Consider the following 21,757-nt stretch of genomic DNA (forward strand, 5'->3'; position numbering starts at 1 on the left):
TGTTCATTTTTCAGAAGTCAGCGATGATGAGGTGGGAGTAAAGGGCAAGTGCTAAGTGATGAGTCATTCAAAGACCAAGTCTACACGTGCCCACTTTGTGGCCAACTCTATTGCCCACTACATCATCGCAATCTGCCGCACTCTGCTCAATGGACAGAGTCTTTATGTTCCAGATTTATTGCCCCTCTTACCCCAAATGTGACTTCATCTTTGACTTCTAATCTGTGAAACCAGCCAGTTAGTGGGCGGCACGGTAGCACAGTGGTTAGCACTGCTGCCTCACAGCACCAGAGACCCGGGTTCAATTCCTGCCTCAGGCGACTGTGTGTGGAGTTTGCACGTTCTCCCCGTGTCTGCGTGAGTTTCCTCCGGGTGCTCCGGTTTCCTCCCACAGTCCAAAGATGTGCAGGTCAGGTGAATTGGCCGTGCTAAATTGCCCGTAGTGTTAGGTAAGGGGTAGATGTAGGGGTATGGGTGGGTTGCGCTTCGGCAGGGCGGTGTGGACTTGTTGGGCCGAAGGGTCTGTTTCCACACTGTAAGTAATCTAATCTAATCTGAAAAAAAATCTAATCTAATCTAAGTGTTTCCAAACTTAAACTCGTCTATATCTACTTGAAAAAGCAATGTTCCTCAGCCAGCTCGAAAGATAACATGGAAAAAGGCACAACAATCTAACTGAAATAACAGAAAACACAATTACTATAAACTGAATTACACTCTCAATGTTCCAAAGCAGAGAGCAATGGAAGCAGTGTAGGGTTAACAGAAATCAAAATCAAGAACAAACAATTGGAGAAACTCAGTAGTCTGACAGCATCTGTGGTGAGAGAAACAGAGTTAACATTTCAAGTCCAATAGGACTCCTCTTCAGATCATAGATAACATTTGTCTGGACAAACCATAATCAATAATCCCCCCAGATTCAGAAGTAGTTTGTGCATTTCAAATCAGAGTAACTATGAACAGAGGAGTACCTACTGATATAATGTGGACAGACAGTTGAAGAATAATTCTAAAGCCAATCTTTACTCAGTTAACTTTTATTCACAAAGCGAAACACAAGAAGCATACACCCCTTAACTGAGCTATACCACAGTTTTAGCAAGTGCCTTTTTGTACTCAAGTGAAAGATCAGTTAACGTCCTCCAACTCTACATAATTGAACACAGCTGATATACAAACAACACATATACAGTAAAATGAACTTCATTATTTTCCTCTGGTTTGTAATTGGTTAACTTCAATCCTTTTGTAAAGCCAAAATGTGTCATTAAATGCCTCTTTGGAACTACAACATCAGCAAATGATAAGTTATGTTGCAACAACACACTAACAGTTTAAAATCATTGCATAACACCAGCAGCAGTAACTATTTCATCCTGCTCCAAATGTTATTTCTGATTATTCAGTGCACCCCACAATTATTACACACCATGTTGTGTTAGGGCCTGCTCCAATGGCGAAACTACTTCTGATGATGGTTTCAGTTTGATGACATTGTTAGTTATAGAAAACGCTAGCTTGATGGTCTGAATGAGTGTCTGGCCGGATCCTTCAGATCCACAGCTGCATTGGGAAGAAAAAGAGAGAAAAAAAAAGCAGAAAATTGGATAAAATTTGTATTTCTAAATTGTCAAAACAAGTAGCTGCATAAATGCTCAACATGAAGGATAAGGCAAGTTTCATAGTTACAAAGTCCTCACAGAACTTGGAGAAAGTGAGGACTGCAGATGCTGGAGATGAGAGTTGAGTGTATGGTACTGGAACAGCACAAGTCAGGCAGCATCCGGGAAGCAGGAGAATCAACGTTTCGGGCATAAGCCCTTCATCAGGAATGAGGAATTCCTGATGAAAGGCTCATGCCTGAAACGTAAATTCTCCTGCTCCTCAGATGCTGCCTGACCTGCTGTGTTTTTCCAGCATCACACTCAACTCCTCATAGAACTTGTCTAATTGTAATTTTTTTTTACTCCTATTTGCAGAGAATTATAAGATGTCCTTAAAACCATCAAGTCTGCACTAAAAAAAATACTCTAAATCTACACTAGCCTCACTTGCTAGCACTCGGACCATTAGACTCGAATGCTATGACATTGCAAGTGCTTATCCAGATACTTTGGAGGTTTCCTGTTTCAACTACCTCCCCTTCCAAGGCAGTGCATTCCAGATTCCCACCACCCTCTCAACCTAAAAAGGTCTTCAAATTCCGATTAAACCTTCTGTTTTTCATCTTAAAATTTATTACCCTTTTAATTGACTTCAACCAAAGAGAACAGCTGCTTACTACCCACCCTATGATCCTCAATCTTATACACCTCAATCACATCACCCCCCCCCACCCCTCAGCTTTCTCAGCTCTAAAATAAAAACAAACAAGCCTATCTAACCTCTCTTCATACACATACAAGACAAATATTTGTATTTGACTGGAAATGAACTTTGCAGCTCAGCGAGCAAACCTACATCCAAAACCTCTCTTCGTAACTAAACTGATCCACACTAATAAGCTATCCTGCAGACTTCAGGACCCCAACATCCCTCTTTTCCTCCAAGTTTCCTAGTGTCCTGCCATTCTTTGAATACCCCCTGGTCTTGCTACTTCTTCCAAAGTGCATCATCTCACTTATCAGGGTTAAATTTCATCTGCCTATCTGACCAATCCCATCTATATCCTTCTCTAATCTAAGACTGTCAACTACCCAAATACTTAGCATCTTCACCTGACACTTTTCCCTACACAGTTGATATATATTATGAATAATGGAGGAATCCAGCGCTGATCCCTCTGCTGTCACTAGACACTGGCCTCCAGTCTCAAATACAGCTTCTTCCACTTAGTAGTAGTCTCCAACTAAGCCAATTTGCCAAGTTATCCTGAATCCTATATGCTTTTACTTTCTTTATCGGTCTCCCTGTGGGATCTTGTCAAAGACATTGCTGAAATCCATATAAACTACACCAACTGCACTACCCTCATCTACACAACTGAACACCTTGAAACATTCAATTAAATTTGTTAGGCATGACGTCTCTGACAAATCTATGCTGACCAATCTGATCAAATCTTGCCCTTCCAAGTGGAAATCAATTATTTTCTTCAGAACTTTCTCCAGAAGTTACCCAACTATTGATATAACATTCACTGACGTGCAATTCTCTGGTTTAATCTCTACTACCTTCCTTGAGAAGTAGAACATTAGTTCTCTTCCAGTCTTCTGGCACCTCTCTTGTAACTAGTGAGAAATTAAAATTTTGGATTGAAGTCCCTGTAATTTCCTCCCTCGTGCCCCTCATGCTCATTTTCATGCCCCCTCTTCATTTTCTTAATTGCATTCCCAAGTTCACCACTGCACTTTGTTTACTCTAGGGTCTCCATGGATTTGCTCCCTTTGTACAAAGTTCTTTTCCTTATCTCGCCTTAAACATTGCTAGGGTGCAGCATGGTGGCTCAGTGGTTAGCACTACTGCCTCACAGCACCAGGGACCTGGGTTCAATTCCAGCCTCGGGCAACTGCCTGTGTGGAGTTTGCACATTCTTAGTGTCTGCGTGGGTTTCCTCCGGGTGCTCCGGTTTCCTCCCACAATCCAAAGATGTGCAGGTCAGGTAAATTTACCATGTTAAATTGCCCATAGTGTCAGGGGTGAATATAAGGTAGGGGAATGGGTCTGGGTGGGTTACTCTTCGGAGGGTTGGTGTGAACTTGTTGGGCCGAAGGGCCTGTTTCCATACTGTAGGGTACCTAATCTAATTAATTCACCACAGTAATCTAGGGTAAACTCATCCAGACTTGATGTTCAGCCCACTTTTAAGCCCACCAAAACTTCCAATATCTCATCACTCTCTAATGTCAAACTGCTCAAGAACCTCAAAGTATATCTTCTTGAATTCTGTACCTACACCCTTCTCTTTCAAAGTGAAGACATATGAAAGTACTTGTTTAGCATCATACTAATATTCTCTAGTTCCATACAGATTGTCTTCTACTTCCCAACTGGCCCTACACTTTCTCTGGTTATCTTCTTCCTTCTCATACATTTTAGATCATACGGGGATCTCCCCATAATCTTAATCACCAGCATTTTTCATGCCCTCTCTTTGTTTTCTTAATTGCATTCCCAAATTCACCACTGCACTTTAAACACTCTAGAGTCTCCATGGGTTTGCTCCCTTTGTACAAAGCTCTTTTCCTTATCTTGTCCTAAACATTGCTAGACATCTATGGTTCTTTGGGCATACTGCTCCTACATTCCCTCCTAAAGGGACCATTTTGAGCCTGCACTCCCACCAATTCCAATTTAATCACCCCCCAACCACTGTGATGCTGTCTAATTACCCAGAGGCAGCTGTTCCCAGTCTACTTTGGCCAAATCCTGTCTTTCTTCAGCAGCAAAGGTAAATCAGTTTGACCATGTAACATTATATTGCAAGTGGTGTCTATTTTTCAATTCCTAAAATATAGTTACTTTCACAGCACTTCAAATGCTCTACTGAGGAAATGTTGCTCGGTCAGATGTGCCATTTTTCAGATCAGACATTAATCAGAAGCTCCTTCTGCCCTCTGCCCCAACAAAAACCCATGGTAGTATCTCAAATTAGAGGACAGTTGGCACCAAACACTTGGCCAATATTTAACCTTCATTCAACATCACACAAAAAAGATTATCTGATCGTCTATAATTTACTGTCTGCCAGAACTTACTGCATGCAAATTAGCCATTCACTTTAGGGTGTAGGTTTGCTCGCTGAGCTGTAGGTTTGATATCCATGGATACCAAGCCTACAGCTCAGCGAGCAAACCTACACCCTAAACCTCAACCTGAGCTACAAACCTTCACAAACCTTGCAAAAGCCATTCACTTCCTAGGTGAGAAACAGTCATAGAACAGGCCAGACCCCCTTCAAAACACTTCAAGAAGGTAGCCCAGACCCTAACTTTGCTTGTTGTTTTAAACAGGTGTAATATGGATATTGCAGGAGGGATGCAGCTGGTGAAACCACTAAGTTTTAAACAAAATAGAATTTATTTACAAGATTACCGAATGAAACACAAACAAAAGAAAACAAAATACCAAATAACTTTCCGACCCAACACATCATCCCAACTTAACGATGCTATTTCTAATACTTACAACTCCCAAGAACACCCCTTGGCACAATGGTAAAATCAAACACAGGGTCTTACAGGAGAAATGTCAGTGAGAGAGAGGACCAGCATGGACCTGCTTCGTTGGGGCCAGCAACTTCAAACACTACTGTGTCAAAACCAAACCAGAGAAAGCTGAGCTGGCAGAACTGGCCAGTCCCCTTTCATTGTACAAGTGTTATTTTTTCCTAAATACTTGGAAGCCTTTTTCATGAGGTAGTATGTTAGCTATAATTAAATTGGCCCTAAAACCCATCCAAACTGCGACTTTCCAGAATCTGTCTTTTACAACCTCCTGAAAAAAAAAGCCAAGGTCAATATCACCTTGTTAAAGAAGCTGCATCATCACAAATTACTACATTCAACAGAGTATTACTGCTTTCAAGTGTTTTGAGATGTCTCATGGCTGTCAATGCTCTCATCAAATGGAAGTTATTGACGACAAATACCTTTGAGAAAAACTAAGGCATTTATAATCTTAGAAAGGTTCCTCTTAAAAAGATCTTTCCTTGCCCAACTTAAATCCTCTATATCTAGCATTTAGATGATACTCATGCCATATATGGTACATGAAGCTACCAAATTTGAATAGCTAACAATTATTTATTCAACTTCATATGCCATGCATTTATATATCCAAAAAAATGAAACCTAAATAATCATCTGCTTATAGTAGGTATGAAGTTTAACATATATTTTTATGCCAATTAAATGGTACAATACCCTTCATATATAATCTACGAAGTTCATTTTTTTTTACAAAGTTTTGTAAACGCAGCATGAAGTTATCTAGTTACAATCATCAGAGCTTTGTATCTGTCAAAAGTGCATAGTAGTTTGATATAAACTACTCCTTGCCTAATCAAATTCTGTATTACAACTTACCTATTAGGCTGCACTGCCATTACTGCATCAATGGTATCCACACCAACAGCCATAATATTTATGATGGCCTGCCCTGCTTCTGTGTTTGCCAAACAATGGGTGCACAAAGACTGAAGACTGAGTGAGTTACTAAATGGAAGAAAGGAAAAAGTTAAGCTTTGTGTAATATAATTGCTTCTTTCTCATTAGCCCACCTCAAAAGACACTGACAAAAAAATTGCACCCTTACAACATACCTGCTTTGTGATTCCTCCGCTGGATTCAGATGCAGGATGGTATAAATAAGTTCAAAAATTAGGCAACCTGTGATACAGATTGAAAAACATGGAATTACAAATACATTAAAATTGCATCACCCAGACTTATACTTACACATATGTTGCTCATCTCAAATAATAAACTTTAAAAATAGGAAGGACCAGAAAATAATATTGTTTCATCTTTGTTTACAACAGAACAGCCTCCACCTATGACAAAAATATGGAGGTTCACAGAGATTTGCAGCTGCAAAGAGTTGCCATGCTAAATTGGAGACTGGTGGTGCCATCTGTATTCCCTTGCTTTAGATAAACAATTAATATAGATTTTCAAGAGATAGAAGCAATCTAGAATTTTCTTACATTTCTGAACGATCAGCTTATTGCACTTTCAATATAAAGCAATGCGATGCTGTACATTTTGGATAAGAACAGTGCCTGGGAATAAGGGGTGTACTAACAAGTCTCAGTGAACCTCACAAACTTCCAGGCAGAGGTGTGGCAGGCATAGAGGCATGAGATGATTTCAATGAAGAAGAATGGTGGTGGAACCAAAATTAATAACCACTTAAAGGCTCATCTGGCTCAGGCTGCAATTTTTTCAGCTTCAGATTGAATAACAGAAGGTCGTCCTACTGAAGAAAAACTAACTGCTGGAGAAACTGGACCCAAACGTTAAAAACCAGTTCTGAGGAAGGATCACTCAACATTAACTGATTTCCCTCCACAGAGGGTGCCAGACCTGTTCAGCTTTTCCATCAATTTCTGTTTTTGGTTCCTAAAATGTTAACTCTACTTTCTCTCCATAGATGCTGCTGGATCTGCTAAGTTCCTCCAGCAATTTATGTTTTTGTTTCGGATTTCTAGCATCCATCGTTCTTTGTTGTGTTTTTTTTTAAAAAGTCAGCTACTAGATTCGTTAACAGGTATTGGCATGCTGATAGTTGGTGGGAGATCGCCTTCAACATGCACCAGCCTACACAGTATCAAGCAACTGGATCAAGGGCTAGGGTTTGGCTGAGAGCTATCTCTCGGCCATTGCTTCCTTCTTCCACTGGCCAACGTCCAAAAGACAACTCAAACAGCATTTACCTTTCCAGTGGGAAATTATTTATCCTGAAGGCCCAGAGGGTATTGTGCTGGCAGTGGCACAAGTATACCAATCTAACATGCTGACTGTTAGCAGCCAGGACTTTCTGGTCTGGGATCCTAAGTTCAGCAGAAAGTCTGCCAGCAGCCAATTAGCTCCCCAATTGCTGGAAGATATAGCAGGATCTCTCCCCTTAGTAAGTGAATATTTCTCTCCTGGAAACACAAATGTTTGGACTAATGGGAAGATCCTGGCCAAAAAGGTTGAAAGGGGACTCAAATTTTTTTTTTAAATTCACAGCACTGGCATAAGCTGTGCTCAAATCTAATATTGCCCATTGTTTTCATATTGTTGGCATCAAGTTCATTTGTAGATTTAACCTCAACTAAATTGGATAATGTGGTATAATTCCAGATAGTAAAGATATTCTAAACATACGGTTGCCTGAAGAAATGAAAATTTGAGGGCTTCTCCAACAGAAGCAATTCTCATAATGCCTTTTTCCATACAGGAGCTAAAACATGGAATTGCAAGCAAGCCTCATTACAGGGCTATAATATGTTGCAGTTGAAAATTATTGACATGAAAAATCAGAACACATGATTGTGAAAATCAGGTTTTAAAATGTTTTTTGAATACAACTGACATACCATTTAGATTATACTACTACAGCACAGTTGTTTGCTGTGAACAATTTATGCAAATATCTTAATAAATCATTTCCAATTCAAGAGTTTTACAAACTTGGGAGACTATTCCCTGAAAAAAAATCACTTATCAAATAATGCTTGCTATGTAGACAGTTTAAACATTGTTGCTGCCATGATACTAATGCATACACAAATAATTTAAAAGTATAATCAATTAAAAAGGTAATAAAAGCTCAACTCAAAGAGCAGCATTTACACAAGTTAAAAATTGTATGCTTTAACTTGACAACATTGTAAGAAGGTACTGCAATAAGTTCCTGAAATGTGTTGTCAAAGGCACCCAGTAGAGAAACTGAAAGAAGGCTTTGCCTGACTGCTCCCCGGCTCAAGACAACATTGAAGCATTCATGTCAATATATGAAGTAGCTCCACCGCCCAGTCCCCTGATTGACATCCCTGCTCCATCTACCACTGTCAAAAACACAATCATTACTGTTAAATGAAGCTTTTTGAGTATCAAAATAGCAATTGTTTACTTAAACACTAATTAGATTGAATTAGAGCAGATTAATTAGATTACTTAGTGTGGAAACAGGCCCTTCGGCCCAACAAGTCCATACCGACCTGCCAAAGTGCAACCCACCCAGACCCATTCCCCTACATTTACCCCTGCACCTAACACTACGGGCAATTTAGCATGGCCAATTCACCTAACCTGCACATTTTTGGACTATGGGAGGAAACCGGAACGCCCGGAAGAAACCCACGCAGACATGGGGAGAATGTGCAAACTCCACACAGTCAGTCGCCTGAGGCGGGAATTGAACCCGGGTCTCTGGCGCTGTGAGGCAGCAGCTAACCACTGTGCCACCATGTCGTTCATAAAAGACTGTTTACAAACCACAACACTGAGATGGCCGGGAATTAAACCCGGGTCAACTGCTTGGAAGGCAGCTATGCTCACCACTATACCACCATCACCCACATATGAAGCGCATTGAAAGTACGAACAACACGTGAAGGTATTATACAAATCTTTTAGCCTAATTTGTATCATCCATAACCACAGTTGCCAGAGGACCGGAGCAGGGCTAATGCTATGTATTGAGAAAGGCTGTTAAGAGAAGCCTACTAACTACAGAAATGAGTCTGACATCAGTGGTGGCTATGTGTTTGGAGGGGTTACCGAAAGATAGGATCTACATGCATTTGGAGAGACAAGGAATGGTTAGGGACAATCAGCCTGGTTTTGTGCAAAGAAAATCATGTCTCAAGTTGATTGAGGTTTTGAGAAAGTAACCAAAAAGATTGATGAGGGCAGAGAGGTAGATGGTTTATATGACTTTGACATGGCTCTGCATGGTAGAATAATTAGTAAATTGAGATCACATGGGATTCAAGGACAGCTTATCAATTGATACAAAATTGGCTTTATGATAAGAGACAGAGGCTGGTGGTGCTGGAGGGTTATGTTTTAGACTGGAGGCCTGTAACCACCTGGGTCCACTTTTGCTTGTTATTTAGATAAATGATTTCAAAGAGAACGGAGGTATGATTACTAAGTTTGGAGATGACACCACAATTTATGGTATTGTGGACTGTAAAGAAAGTTATTTTAGATTGCAAAAAGATCTTGACCAATTGGGTCAATGGGCTCAGGTGTGGCAGATGGAGTTTAATTTGGATAAATGCAAGACATGCATTTTGATAAAACAAAGAGGACAGGACTTATACATTTAATTAAGGGCCCTGGGTAGTATTGTCAAACAGAGAGACCTAGGTGTACAGGTACATAATTCTTTAATATTTGTGTCACAGGAACACAGGATGATTAACATGTGCAGCATGCTTGCCTTCATTGCTCAGGCCTTTAAGTTTAGGAATTGGGACATCATGTTGAGGTTGTACAGGACGTTGGTGAGGCCTCTTCTGGAGTACTTTGTCCAGCTCTGGTTATATGTAGAATATGATTAAATTGGAGGGGGTTCAGGAAAGATTTATCAGCATGTTGTTGGGAATGGAGGATTTGAGTTATAAAAATAGGCTGGGGTTATTTTCCCTGGAGCATAGCAGTTTGAGTGGTGACCTTACTGAAGTTTATAAAAACATGAGGGGCACTGATAAGGGGAACAGTAAAAGGCTAGATCTAAAGTGGGTGAGTTCAAAACTAAGGGGTATTTTCCAAGGTGAGAGAAAGACTTGAAAGGGCATGAGAGCAACTTATTTTTTAGAATGCAGAATGGTTAGTATGTGGAATGAACTGCCAGAAGTAGTGGTGGATGCAGGTACAGTTACAACGCTTAAAAGACATTTGGCTAAATACAGGTGGGTAGGTGATATTAATTTAATTTGGGAATATGATTGGCTTTGAGTAGTCTGACTTAGGTATCTGTTTCCATGCTGTATGATACTCTCGACTAATCAAAGAATATGTTTACATCATTTGTGCAGAAATCCTTACCAATTTCCTCCCGTATGCCATAGATATTGTAGCGCCATTTATGATAGGTTGGCAGTAATTCTTTTAAAACAAAGACCACACAAGGTAGAAGACCTCGACTCTGAGTACTCCCCAGCTGCCCCTGTTGGAAAGCACAAAAACAAAAATGGCATGTGTGAAAAGCACATACTAAATTGAATTGTCTATATCTGCGGTACTGCCAAATACAAAATAAGATACTAATAACATAAAGTTAACCTTTTTCTTGGATCTATGTTACCCCATGAGTTTACTGACATTTTTCCAAAAGTGTCACTTATTTTTAAAAACCTTGATATTAAATACATGCTACCCATAATTTAGTTAAGAAGAATGGAACGTAATGCATATTACCCTAGCAGTTCCAGCAGTGACATTAATTTTGCTGTTTCATAACATAGGAAGCATTTCTAATTTTAATTTGTTCACACATAACCAAATTCTCTTTTTGTATAATACTGGTATTTTCTATATTTTGGTAGAATGAACCAGATATATGGAATAGCATGCTGCTGAGCAGCAGTACCAAACTTTGTATCAATTGCAGTATGCTCCGAAAACGACTGGGGATATCAACATATAGTCCCAATCTCATAAACCATCGAAAAACGCTTGGTTCATGTCAATGATTACTTCAGTTTACTGAGAGAAGGATTACACAAGAGATTAATTCAACAGATCCAAGTAGAAACACCATGAGTTTCTCACCAATAATTTTCAAATTGTATTATGACACTACATTTGCATCTGTTTCATGAAATTTCCACTCAAGTGCAGACAGGTCATGTCTGAACACAGCAACAGAACTGCACATACTCAGCTGAAAATCTAGCTGTAGAATTGAGGATCAAACTAAATTCAGAAAGCTGCAACGGCAATCTTAGATAACTGATTCAGGCAAATACCATTACTGCTTACAATTTATCAATTTCCAAACAGGCAGCCGGCAGTGTTTCAGTTTTGGACCATTTAACCTTTATATATGGACTACTCAATGCAGTCAATAATAATTGATACCACACTTAAGTGCACTTCACCTATTATCACTAGTGATAAGAATATTGTACTTCTGACTGAAGTTCCCCAATAGGAACCTGCAGAATCAACCTATCTACTAATCCAATTAATATCCGTAATTTGACCTAACAGAGCACAGTATTCAGAAACTCAACAGAAAACATTTCAAAATGCTTCATACATTGTTCTATGCACAAGCTGCCTTCTCAATTACTGGATGTTTTTGTTCACATCACACACAATTCTCACTAAAAGCAGAAACTTGTGCCACATTACATACAACTATCAAGTTATTTGAACCATTGGACAAGTATATTTTGCACGAAACACTATTTTAAGTTTTCAATTCTCTCCGCCCTCCCTCGACTTTATAGATTGAATTCATGGATTCAAGTTGAAAGGAATACAAACCCTGGAAATAAATCACAGTAATTTTGAAAGTAATGTAAAAGTGATAATATAAGACAGATTAATACCATGTTTCATGAGCAACAGTGAAAATGTTCCCATGTACGAACTAATGAAAAGTCATCTTGATATCTCCAACACAAGTTGTCTCAGAGATTACTTAATTTCCAAGATGAGAAACAAAGCAATTTAAACAAAGGCATTTAACAAGTAACTTTACCTTAACAAGTGTTGTAACCAGTCGGAGAAAGGCCATTGTGACACTGTACTCGCCCTGCGGTCTCTCAATGCTCAGCAGTAGGTTACCATAACTACCAGCTTGCATTCCTTCAGCCCTTCAAGAAATAAATGTTGATTGCTGTATGTCCAATTTCTCCATCAATATGACAACAAAATTCAATTCAACAAAGTATTCTTTCCCGGAAATTATTTGGAGAAAGCCAAAGTGTCAACAGGCAATGTGCTAGTAAGAACCAATTCCATTTGCTATGTCCTCCTGAATATAAAATTTTTTCACTTGCCCTCATCGGGATAGCAAAAAGCAAAACAAATAAAGAACAGAAAGAATTTTAAACCCCATTAGAATAGGCAGGTGAAAGGAAGGATTTATGCATTTAAGAATCAAGACAAAAATTAGAGAAAAGACAGTGCAAACTTTGGCGTAAATCTTCAAAGCCAGCATAAGGCCATTACCCATACGACAAGAAATTTTCAACAAAAATGAAATTAAGTTGCACATAATAATCCAACAGATTTCAATAGCCTGTAAACAAAATTGTACAAACTTTTTTTTTGGGGGGGGGGCGATTATGACTAGTATAGCATGGCTCTGAGAAGACAACTATAGTAAAACAAAAATGTTTCCAGGTAACCTTTAATTCTGAAGTTTCTTCCTTCATGCATTATTTATTCATAGTGCTTTAAAAAATCTAGTTTGTACACATCTCTAATAGTGCCTACACTAATCAAAGACAAACATGATCATTGTCCAGGCAATGGTAGTTCTGGTTCCAGACAAGATGCCCTAAAATGTTAAATTCCTGGATGAAGAGGGATTAACTCACACCCTTTTCTTTAATTCACCCTAACTCATTAGTTGAAATAAGGTTAATTTAACAACAATACCTTCCCTTTCTACCACTCTGAGAACCAAATGGCCCTCTGTTTTATATTAAGCCAATTTAACTAGGTGTTTATTAATTACTGCATGCAAAAAGAAATACTAAATACTATATTAATATCCATATTTGAAATTAGGTAAACCCAAAGAGTTTCAAAATAAAAGTTAACATGGATTAGTGTAAATTGCTTGTAAAGAGACATTGGGTTGCATTGGTACTGTTGCCTTTAGCAGTTAAACAGATGATTTTTGAGATTCTTGGTTTTGTAGGCTGATAGAAGGTCCTGATTGCTTTATTAAAACTGCATTGCAGCCCTCTTAGTGAAAGTCTTTGCCTGCTTCACAGGAATAACTAGGGAATAATTCTTTGACTGACAGTCATAGTAAGTAAATCCAGGCTGGTGCATCCTCACGTACACTAATATTTCTTTGAAGTAAACCAGTGGAATTGAAAGGTCTCGTGCACCAGCCTGGATTTACTTACTATGACTGTCAGTCAAAGAATTATTCCCTAGTTATTCCTGTGAAGCAGGCAAAGACTTTCACTAAGAGGGCTGCAATGCAGTTTTAATAAAGTAATCAGGACCTTCTATCAGCCTACAAAACCAAGAATCTCAAAAATCATCTGTTTAACTGCTAAAGGCAACAGTACCAATGCAACCCAATGTCTCTTTACAAGCAATTTACACTAATCCATGTTAACTTTTATTTTGAAACTCTTTGGGTTCACCTAATTTCAAATATGGATATTAATATAGTATTTAGTATTTCTTTTTACATGCAGTAGTTAATAAACACCTAGTTAAATTGGCTTAATATAAAACAGAGGGCCATTTGGTTCTCAGAGAGTGGTAGAAAGGGAAGGGATTGTTGTTAAATTAACCTTATTTCAACTAATGAGTTAGGATGAATTAAAGAAAAGGGTGTGAGTTAATCCCTCTTCATCCAGGAATTTAACATTTTAGGGCATCTTGTCTGGAACCAGAATGAATTGGGAAAGCTCACCCAGGGTCTGCTAGCAACATTTAATAGCTTTGGCTAATAAAAAGTTACCAACCTTAAAATTGAAACAAACAACTGATCTAGCATGGAAATTATATATAAAAAGAGAGAGCTTTAAAGTTATTTTAAAATATTTTATAAATACTGGAACTAATGACAGAAATCCCCCAGTCAACAGTAAACTTCAATTTAAAAGTATACAAGATCGAAATGCAAAGATAACATTACTGGTCACAAGAGACTTTGTAGCTGCAAGCATTGAGAGGATAATTCTGCATTGCAAATAATAAAGTCAAAAACAAAAAGGAATTATGTGCTCTTCTGAATTTTGCCATGCCAACAGGCCTGAGTAATATAACTGTTAGTCATTAAAGATTAAAGGAAGGCTCAGATGGTTTTGTTGAAAAGGCGGCATATGATGCTCGCACGTGATGACAATGACAGCATCATCTATGCCTATAGCGTTCAAAATGGCAGTCTCTATACACTGTTGCGAAGTTAATGTGTGTAAAGTTGTAAAATGGGGGCAAGTGTTTAAAAAATGGTGCTTAGACTTATAATGGATATCTGAACAGCAGTTTAAAGTGCAGGTGCACAGACAGCATCTGAACTGAAGCATTTTGTATCGAACAGCTTGGCAGCATTTTTAACCAAGATAAGTTTTTTTTTTAAATTTAGTCTTCTGATGTTAAAAACCAATTAAGTTTAAATCTTAGCATTTTGACTACCTAGAACCAATCCAATTGTAAAGAAATTAATAGGTCAGCAAGGGTATAAAAGATGGGGGCATTTGGAAAATCAGTGAGAGCAAACTGCAATCTTAAGATTCAATATCTGGCTCTCACAGAAGCCAATCAAGCACCATCTAAAAGACATTACGAGAATCTTAACAAGAATTAGACAGAGAGGGCGTTTCAGAAACTAGAATTCGACAGAGAAAGATGTTCCTGGTGGAAGATCAGCGCAGAGGGTGAGGGACATTCCATGAGACTCATTCGAGCTGTAATTTTGAGACACTAAATTCTATTGTTTTGTTATATAAGTGGGATTTGTATTTATTCAAACTGCATACCATTAGGGTTTTGTTTCAGAAATAATTAGTTAGAGGGGAATTATTCATTTCAGTAGTGGTGCTGTTAATTTGTTTACTGTTGGAGTTAGATAAAGAATGTCACTTGTTGATTAGAGTGTGTAAAAGAATTTCATTTCATTTAACCACTCCTTTATAACAGATTGGGAGAGGTGAGAGGTAGGTTATTATACTTTTCACACTCTTTTTAACAGATAAGGCGAGGCAAGCCTCTGAGTGTTTTGGTTTTAGAGGCCAGGGTCAACCTCCGCGTTACAACAATATTCCCAGGAAGATGTTGAGTGTCAGGTTTTAAACATTTGTGCTTTAAACTGTCCATTTAGTTCTAAGACAGTTCAGCTCTGAAGGATAGCTAACCAGTATTTCTACCTGGATACAAGTCCCACGGGATTCACGTTGTCATGAAGATGGGTTTTCAAAGGATTTATGGATCCATTGGTTTAAAAATAAAACTCTTCTAAAAGATAGCCTTGAATTTCACAAAATCTGTCTGGCTCAATTCAGGTGGGATAACTAAAGAGGCTAAAAGTTTCTGTTAATCACTGTGCAAGAATGTAGTGGTAGCTCACACTATTGCTGACAACATCAAATTCCTGAGCAGTTGGAACAATATGGGAAGATTCATCTAAAGTATACTGCAGGGAATCTAATCTAATTTTACTCACAGAGAGAAACTGCAAGGAAAATATTCGCCATAAAGATCGGCTCTATGATTAAAAGTTACCAGGTTGAGGTCATAGTCAGAGAGACATACAGATGTACAGTTTGGAAACATACCCTTTCATCAAACTTGTCCATATCCTAAAGTAATCTAGTCCCATTTGCCAGCATTTGGTCCATATCCCTTTCAACTCTTCCTAAACATTTACCCATCCAGATGTCTTTCAAATGTTGTAATTGTACCAGCCTCCTCCCCTTCCTCTGACAGCTCATTCCATATACGCACCACCCTATGCATAAAAATGTTACCTCTGAGGTCCCTTTTAAATCTTTCCCCCTCACCCTAAACATGCACCTTTTGGACTCCCCCACTCCAGGGAAAAGACCTTGTCTATTGAACTTATCCATGCCCCTCATGATTTTATAAATCTCTATGAGGTCACTCCTCAGCCGCCAATGCTCCAGGGAAAATAGCTCTAGCCTATTCAGCCTCTCCCAATAGCTCAAACCCGCCAAACCTGGGCAACATCCTTGTAAATCCTTTCTGAACCCTTTCAAGATTCTCAACTTCTTTCCTGTAGCAGGGAGACCAGAACTGAATGCAATATTCCAAAAGTAACCTAATCAATATCCTGTACAGCCGCAGCATGACCTCCCAACTCCTATACTCTATGCACTGACCAATAAAGACAAGCATACCAAATGCCTTCTTCACTATCCTATCTACCTGTGACTCCACTTTCAAGGAACTATGAACCTGCATTTCAATGTCTCTTTGCCTAGTAATATTCCCTAGGACCTTTTAAGTATAAGTACTGCCCTGATTTGCCTTTCCAAAATTCAGCATCTCACATTTATCTAAATTAAACTCCACCATCCACTCCTCAGCCTATTGGCCCATCTGATCAAGATCCTGTTGTACTTTGAGGTAACCTTCTTCCCTGTCTACTACACCATCTACTTTGGTGTCATCTGCAAATTTACTAACCATATCTCCTATGCTCACATCTAAATCATTTACATAAATGAAGAAAAGCAATGGACCCAGCACAAATCCTGCAGCACACCGCTGGTCACAGGCCTCCAGTTTGAAAAGGTCATAAGGAATCAAACGAAAAATCACTTGACAGTCTGGGAAAAATCAAACATCGACTTAAGAGACCGTGTTTCTTCAGTTTGTAAAGGTGGGATTTTTGTCTGTAGTTTAAAGTTTAAGCTGCCTTCAGAATTACTGTTTAGTCAATAGTGCTTTTAATTTGATTATTCTGGTCAAAGGGTTAAAATATGAAATCCTGTATCATACTTCTAGTTTTAACTAGAAATTTGAGTTTTTTTTGTAAAAATTAATTGAAGAGGCAATGAAGTAGAAAAAGTTATAAAATTTAATTCAATCACGACTCTGAAGTAATCTGGATTTTACATTTTACTTTGTAACAAAATTTATAATCAATACCTGAGGGATTGAGCAATCCCAGTGACTTGTGTAACAGAGTATGGTAAGAAGCCTGTATGTTGTAGATCTGCCCAAACCTAAATACAGAACAGAAGTTAATGCAGTTCATTTGTTAGGTATACAATAAAGTACAAAAGCCTTCATGTAACCAAGGAATGCACTCAAAAGAAAAACGTTTTAAGACAGCAATAGAATTTAAAAACAATATTTCTTAAAATCTAAATTAAGTTATTAGTAAGTAGCATAACACCTACAGATTAATGCTTCAAGTAAATTGCTGTTTCTGCCAATGTATAAATCTGACTCAAGTGTGGTCTGATTATGCTTATGCGAAAAATCCAGCTATTTGGCATTACTTTTAAAAATTTATCTGTTTTCAGTCAAAAATTAAGTGATGAAATCAAGTTATATCTGCTGATTTTGCTCTTGCTGGATTCTGACAAAAAACTTTCAAAAAGCAGCTTTCAATATGTGGTTCATTTTTCATTGGAATTTCCTTTCTGAAGGTTGTAGCTCAACATAATGCACTGGTGCAATGAGAAAGCTGATCTGATTTAACTTTGAACATGGTTCACTTTTATCCTAATACGATGCTCTGAATCTTGAAGAAAAAAGTTAGTACTCAGATGAAATGCAATAAACCATAAGTGTTTTGCACATAAATTAGTTTTTGCGTATTTTGTAGCTCTAAAGTTAATTAAATTTAGCCTGTTAAATTTCTGGCCTATATATTCACAGTTTGTCTATCTAAAAACACATATGAAAGTATAGCACAAGGGTATCCTTAAATCAAACTGGTGGCCAAACTGCAGCTGGGATTATTGTTAATTAGCAGTGGCCAAAGTGAAAAGGCACAGATTTCAGATCAGAATGGACCCTGTCTGCATCTGAAATAATCAGGTCATGGAATGACAAAATGATGCAAAAGAAATTAAAACTGTAATGTAGATGAGGTCATATGCACAGTTCTTCACATGGCGAGTTGCTAATCTCACCTATGATATCGGGAGGAGGTTGCCAAATAGAAGTTTAGAGCTTTCCCACAATGAGAACAGGAGAAGATAAAAAGAAAAAGAGCGAGTCAACCTCCACTGAACCAATGCCCTTCTTAGCAGCTATTATAAGAATGGAACTGCAGAGGATTGGGAACAGTTAACCTGACCATTCTCTCAACCAGAAGAAGTTGATTAGCAGAGGGAACATCTAAAAAGATTGGAGAAAATAAAAATTCCGTGGCTTCCATTTGACCTTAAGTACATACACTAACACAACGTTTTGTCCAATTATGTCCATTGCATTTTACCTTGGCTGGCATCCGTGTGGCCAGAACAGTTAGGGTATTTACACAAGAAGCAATCACATCTGTTGGAGGATTTAGCACAGAACTAAGCCTGCAACAAGCATAAAACTATTAGCACAAAACAATTCACATTTTTCATTACAAACCTAAACATTAAAATTGTCAAGTAATCAATCTAACACAATTTGAGAGTGCTGCATGAATGACTCTGCTGCTGACTCAGAAAATATTAACATCTTTTGCCAAATGGAAAACTTGCTTCATGAGTTCTTAGCTGAAATGAAAAACAGACCAATACTGAAGCAACTTAGCAGTCATGCCAGTTATCCAAAATCTGGTTGTGTCCAGACAACACTACACATGCATACAAATATAACCTTTAAAATATTGTATGTTTTACTCTTAGCTTCATAAAATATCTATTAAAATATTTTACCTTTGGATTAACATGTACAGACGAGAAGTGATTGGCAGAAGATAATCCGTAATAGACCAATCCGTGCTGATGATTTTGTGTACTAAATCAATAATCGGTTTGACCTTCCGGCAGTGAAGAAGAACGTCTGGTACAGTAAGACAAAACTATACATAAAACCTATCTCAATACATTTATAGTTAACCATTATAAGTTAACCATTTAAGGATTAATGTACAAAATGTCTGTTGTCAAATAATACCAAAGGTTGAATTAACAATTTGTTACTGATATTTTCATGGAGGTGATTTCATAAATTATGTTATGCAACGCATTTACTAAATTTAATTGGCAAAAAGTGAATTGATATCAGGTGAGTTCCAAATGACTTTGTCAGTTCAACAGTCCAGATTTGGGAAATCAGGACAATTGTTATATAGAGTTGTTAAAACATTTGATAAAGACATGTGTAACCTTAGTTGTTTCATCTGAAAATACCCTCAAATTTGCTTTGAATACTACAGCCAATAATTTGAATTTGCTGTGTTAAATAATTTGAAATCAATACTTTCAATTACACAATTAACACTAGAAAGTGGGCATTTAATGCTTAAACTAAAAAAAACATCAAGAACTATGAATTCAGGAAAGTCTGTACACTAGTAATAAACGGGCAGAAATTGAAAACCATTTTGGCCCAGATTTTGCAAACAGCAGCTTCTGGAATGTGCACTCGCACAGTTAAACACAAATCTAGAAGTTTCTGGCAATAATTATATGCTTTCCTACAGGGTTCACTGTTGGAAGATCCTAGTGTACAATCAAGTATACACTAAACTGACAAGTACTTGCCTTTCAGACTATTGGCCATGCTCTAAAAAGCCTTTAAGTTACACACTCAAGTGTAATTGAACTTCTAGTTCACTAAACTAAGTTCAAAATTATTGAACAGCCTCTTTGGTCTTAAAATTTAATTTTATATTTGTGGAATATTAAATATACCTATATTTTCCATGTTTCAGCGTCTACTTTAATCCAAATATGACCCAATCATTTACCTTGCTTTATAAATGTTAATTAGAAGTGAAGTCAATCACTGGATTTTCCTTCCTGGTTTGTAGTCTGAGAGGATCTCTCAAGGTGATTGGCCGTTTACTTGTTTGATGAAATCACTGATACTGGGTACCCGGAGATCCCCTTAACTTGGCACCAATTCAAACTAACATTGGAGAAAGAGGAAATCCATGTCACAGAGATCATTAGTGCAAAGCTCTTTCTCCTAGATCAGTAGTGAGCACCTCTGCATTAGCACTAACTGCAAAATCCAGGCCATTAATTCCAATTTTATTTCAGAATGTGTCTTCTATTCCTTTTGAACACAGACGTTGTTCACCAATATTTAACTACTTCCAAAATTAATTAAAGTAGTTATTTTACACACGTGACAACTGCTATCAAACTCACCTGCTGTTGAAACCACATGTAACAGCATCTCAATCTCACAAGTGAACACTGTCCAGGAGCTATACGAGAAATCCCAACGTACCAGAAAACCCTGGCCTGCAGGTATTACATGTCCATATGTACCCTGTGGCATGCGTATATTAGCCTGACCAGATCCTATGATTAAATTTTAAAAATGCATATTATATGTAGGAATTACTTCTTTTAATAATGTTTATAAAGTTGCAACCATTTTTAGAATATATTTCTACATACATCAATTCTATTTTATATATAATGTCAGTTCAATGATAGCAAAGTTTCACCAACTGTTTCCTTGTAATTTATATTCTAGATCCATTACTGTTGCTATATTTAAAAAGATTGTACAGAAAGGTCAATATCTCAGTGCATTAGTGAAATAAGGTACTCAGCACATCAAGGATAGCAAAGCCATTATTCATTTATGAGCTCAACAAGGTTTATGTAATACTACGTGATCATTTATTACCCACTGGGAAACCGGCTCCTCGCAGAGTCTAAAACTTAAGTTTAGAAAAAAAGACGCTTCTTCAGCATTCTTAAAAATACTTACGTTGGCTTCCTTCCCAAATCACAAATCATTCACTATCTAAGTGATCTCCTGTCTATTACAACTCCCTCTACCTCCTCCTTGAAGGTGCTATATCAAGCTATTTCGCTGAATTCATGAACTAATTTCACGAATGTCACTTCCAATACTAAACGAGATCAATTATACACGAAAAGTGGTTGTGCGTTTATATTCACAATTCTAACAATTATCCAGCCACAAACATTGAAAAATTATGAGAACATTAATAACAGAAGTAAGATGTTCAATTCTTCAAGCTTGCTCCTTCATTAAACAAATCTTTGATCTCAGTTCCATGATCCTTCTCATAGAATTCATCATACAGCGCAGAAGTGCCCCTTTGTTCCAGCTCATCCATGCTAATTAAACTAGACCCATTTGCCTGCATTTGGCCCATATCCCTCTAAACCCTTCCTATTCTCGTGCCTGTCTAAACATCTTTTAAAAGTTGTAATTTCCATTTTTAGGAATAAAATTACAAGACTTGAACTAAGTACAAAACACTTTACCAAGCGGATAAAGCAGCTTTGGCATTTGCCTCCTCCACCTGGTTCCATCCTCGTGGGAAAGTACATCATGTGGTTTATGCTTATATGGCTCTGTGTAACATGTCATTTTATCCAAAAAACTGTAAACCTTCAAAACAAAGTAAAATATCACCAACTGGACACAAACCCAGCAAAAAGAAAGAATTATTTTACCATCAATTATAATGTGATCAAGACTTTTGC

The 21,757-nt window shown here is 37.8% G+C and overlaps 1 protein-coding gene and 1 non-coding gene across 2 annotated transcripts in view; both read right to left on the reverse strand.

The window, feature by feature from the left end:
- nup188 (nucleoporin 188) overlaps nt 1-21,757 on the reverse strand; it is a 102,223-nt gene that overhangs the window by 44,800 nt on the left and 35,666 nt on the right. Inside the window, exons 15-24 of the mRNA XM_072565593.1 lie at nt 21,536-21,662; nt 20,435-20,590; nt 18,992-19,118; nt 18,559-18,646; nt 17,256-17,332; nt 12,151-12,265; nt 10,488-10,608; nt 6,266-6,332; nt 6,030-6,158; nt 1,433-1,566 (exon numbers count right to left, since the gene is read on the reverse strand). Coding sequence (XP_072421694.1) covers nt 1,433-1,566; nt 6,030-6,158; nt 6,266-6,332; nt 10,488-10,608; nt 12,151-12,265; nt 17,256-17,332; nt 18,559-18,646; nt 18,992-19,118; nt 20,435-20,590; nt 21,536-21,662 — 1,141 coding nt within the window. The remainder of the gene's footprint in view (nt 1-1,432; nt 1,567-6,029; nt 6,159-6,265; nt 6,333-10,487; nt 10,609-12,150; nt 12,266-17,255; nt 17,333-18,558; nt 18,647-18,991; nt 19,119-20,434; nt 20,591-21,535; nt 21,663-21,757) is intronic.
- trnag-ucc (transfer RNA glycine (anticodon UCC)) lies at nt 8,936-9,007 on the reverse strand. Its single transcript has one exon. It is a non-coding gene; the product is annotated as a tRNA-Gly (tRNA).

The sequence above is a fragment of the Chiloscyllium punctatum genome, chromosome 49, assembly GCF_047496795.1.
Source record: "Chiloscyllium punctatum isolate Juve2018m chromosome 49, sChiPun1.3, whole genome shotgun sequence".
Classification (NCBI taxonomy): Eukaryota; Metazoa; Chordata; class Chondrichthyes; order Orectolobiformes; family Hemiscylliidae; genus Chiloscyllium; species Chiloscyllium punctatum.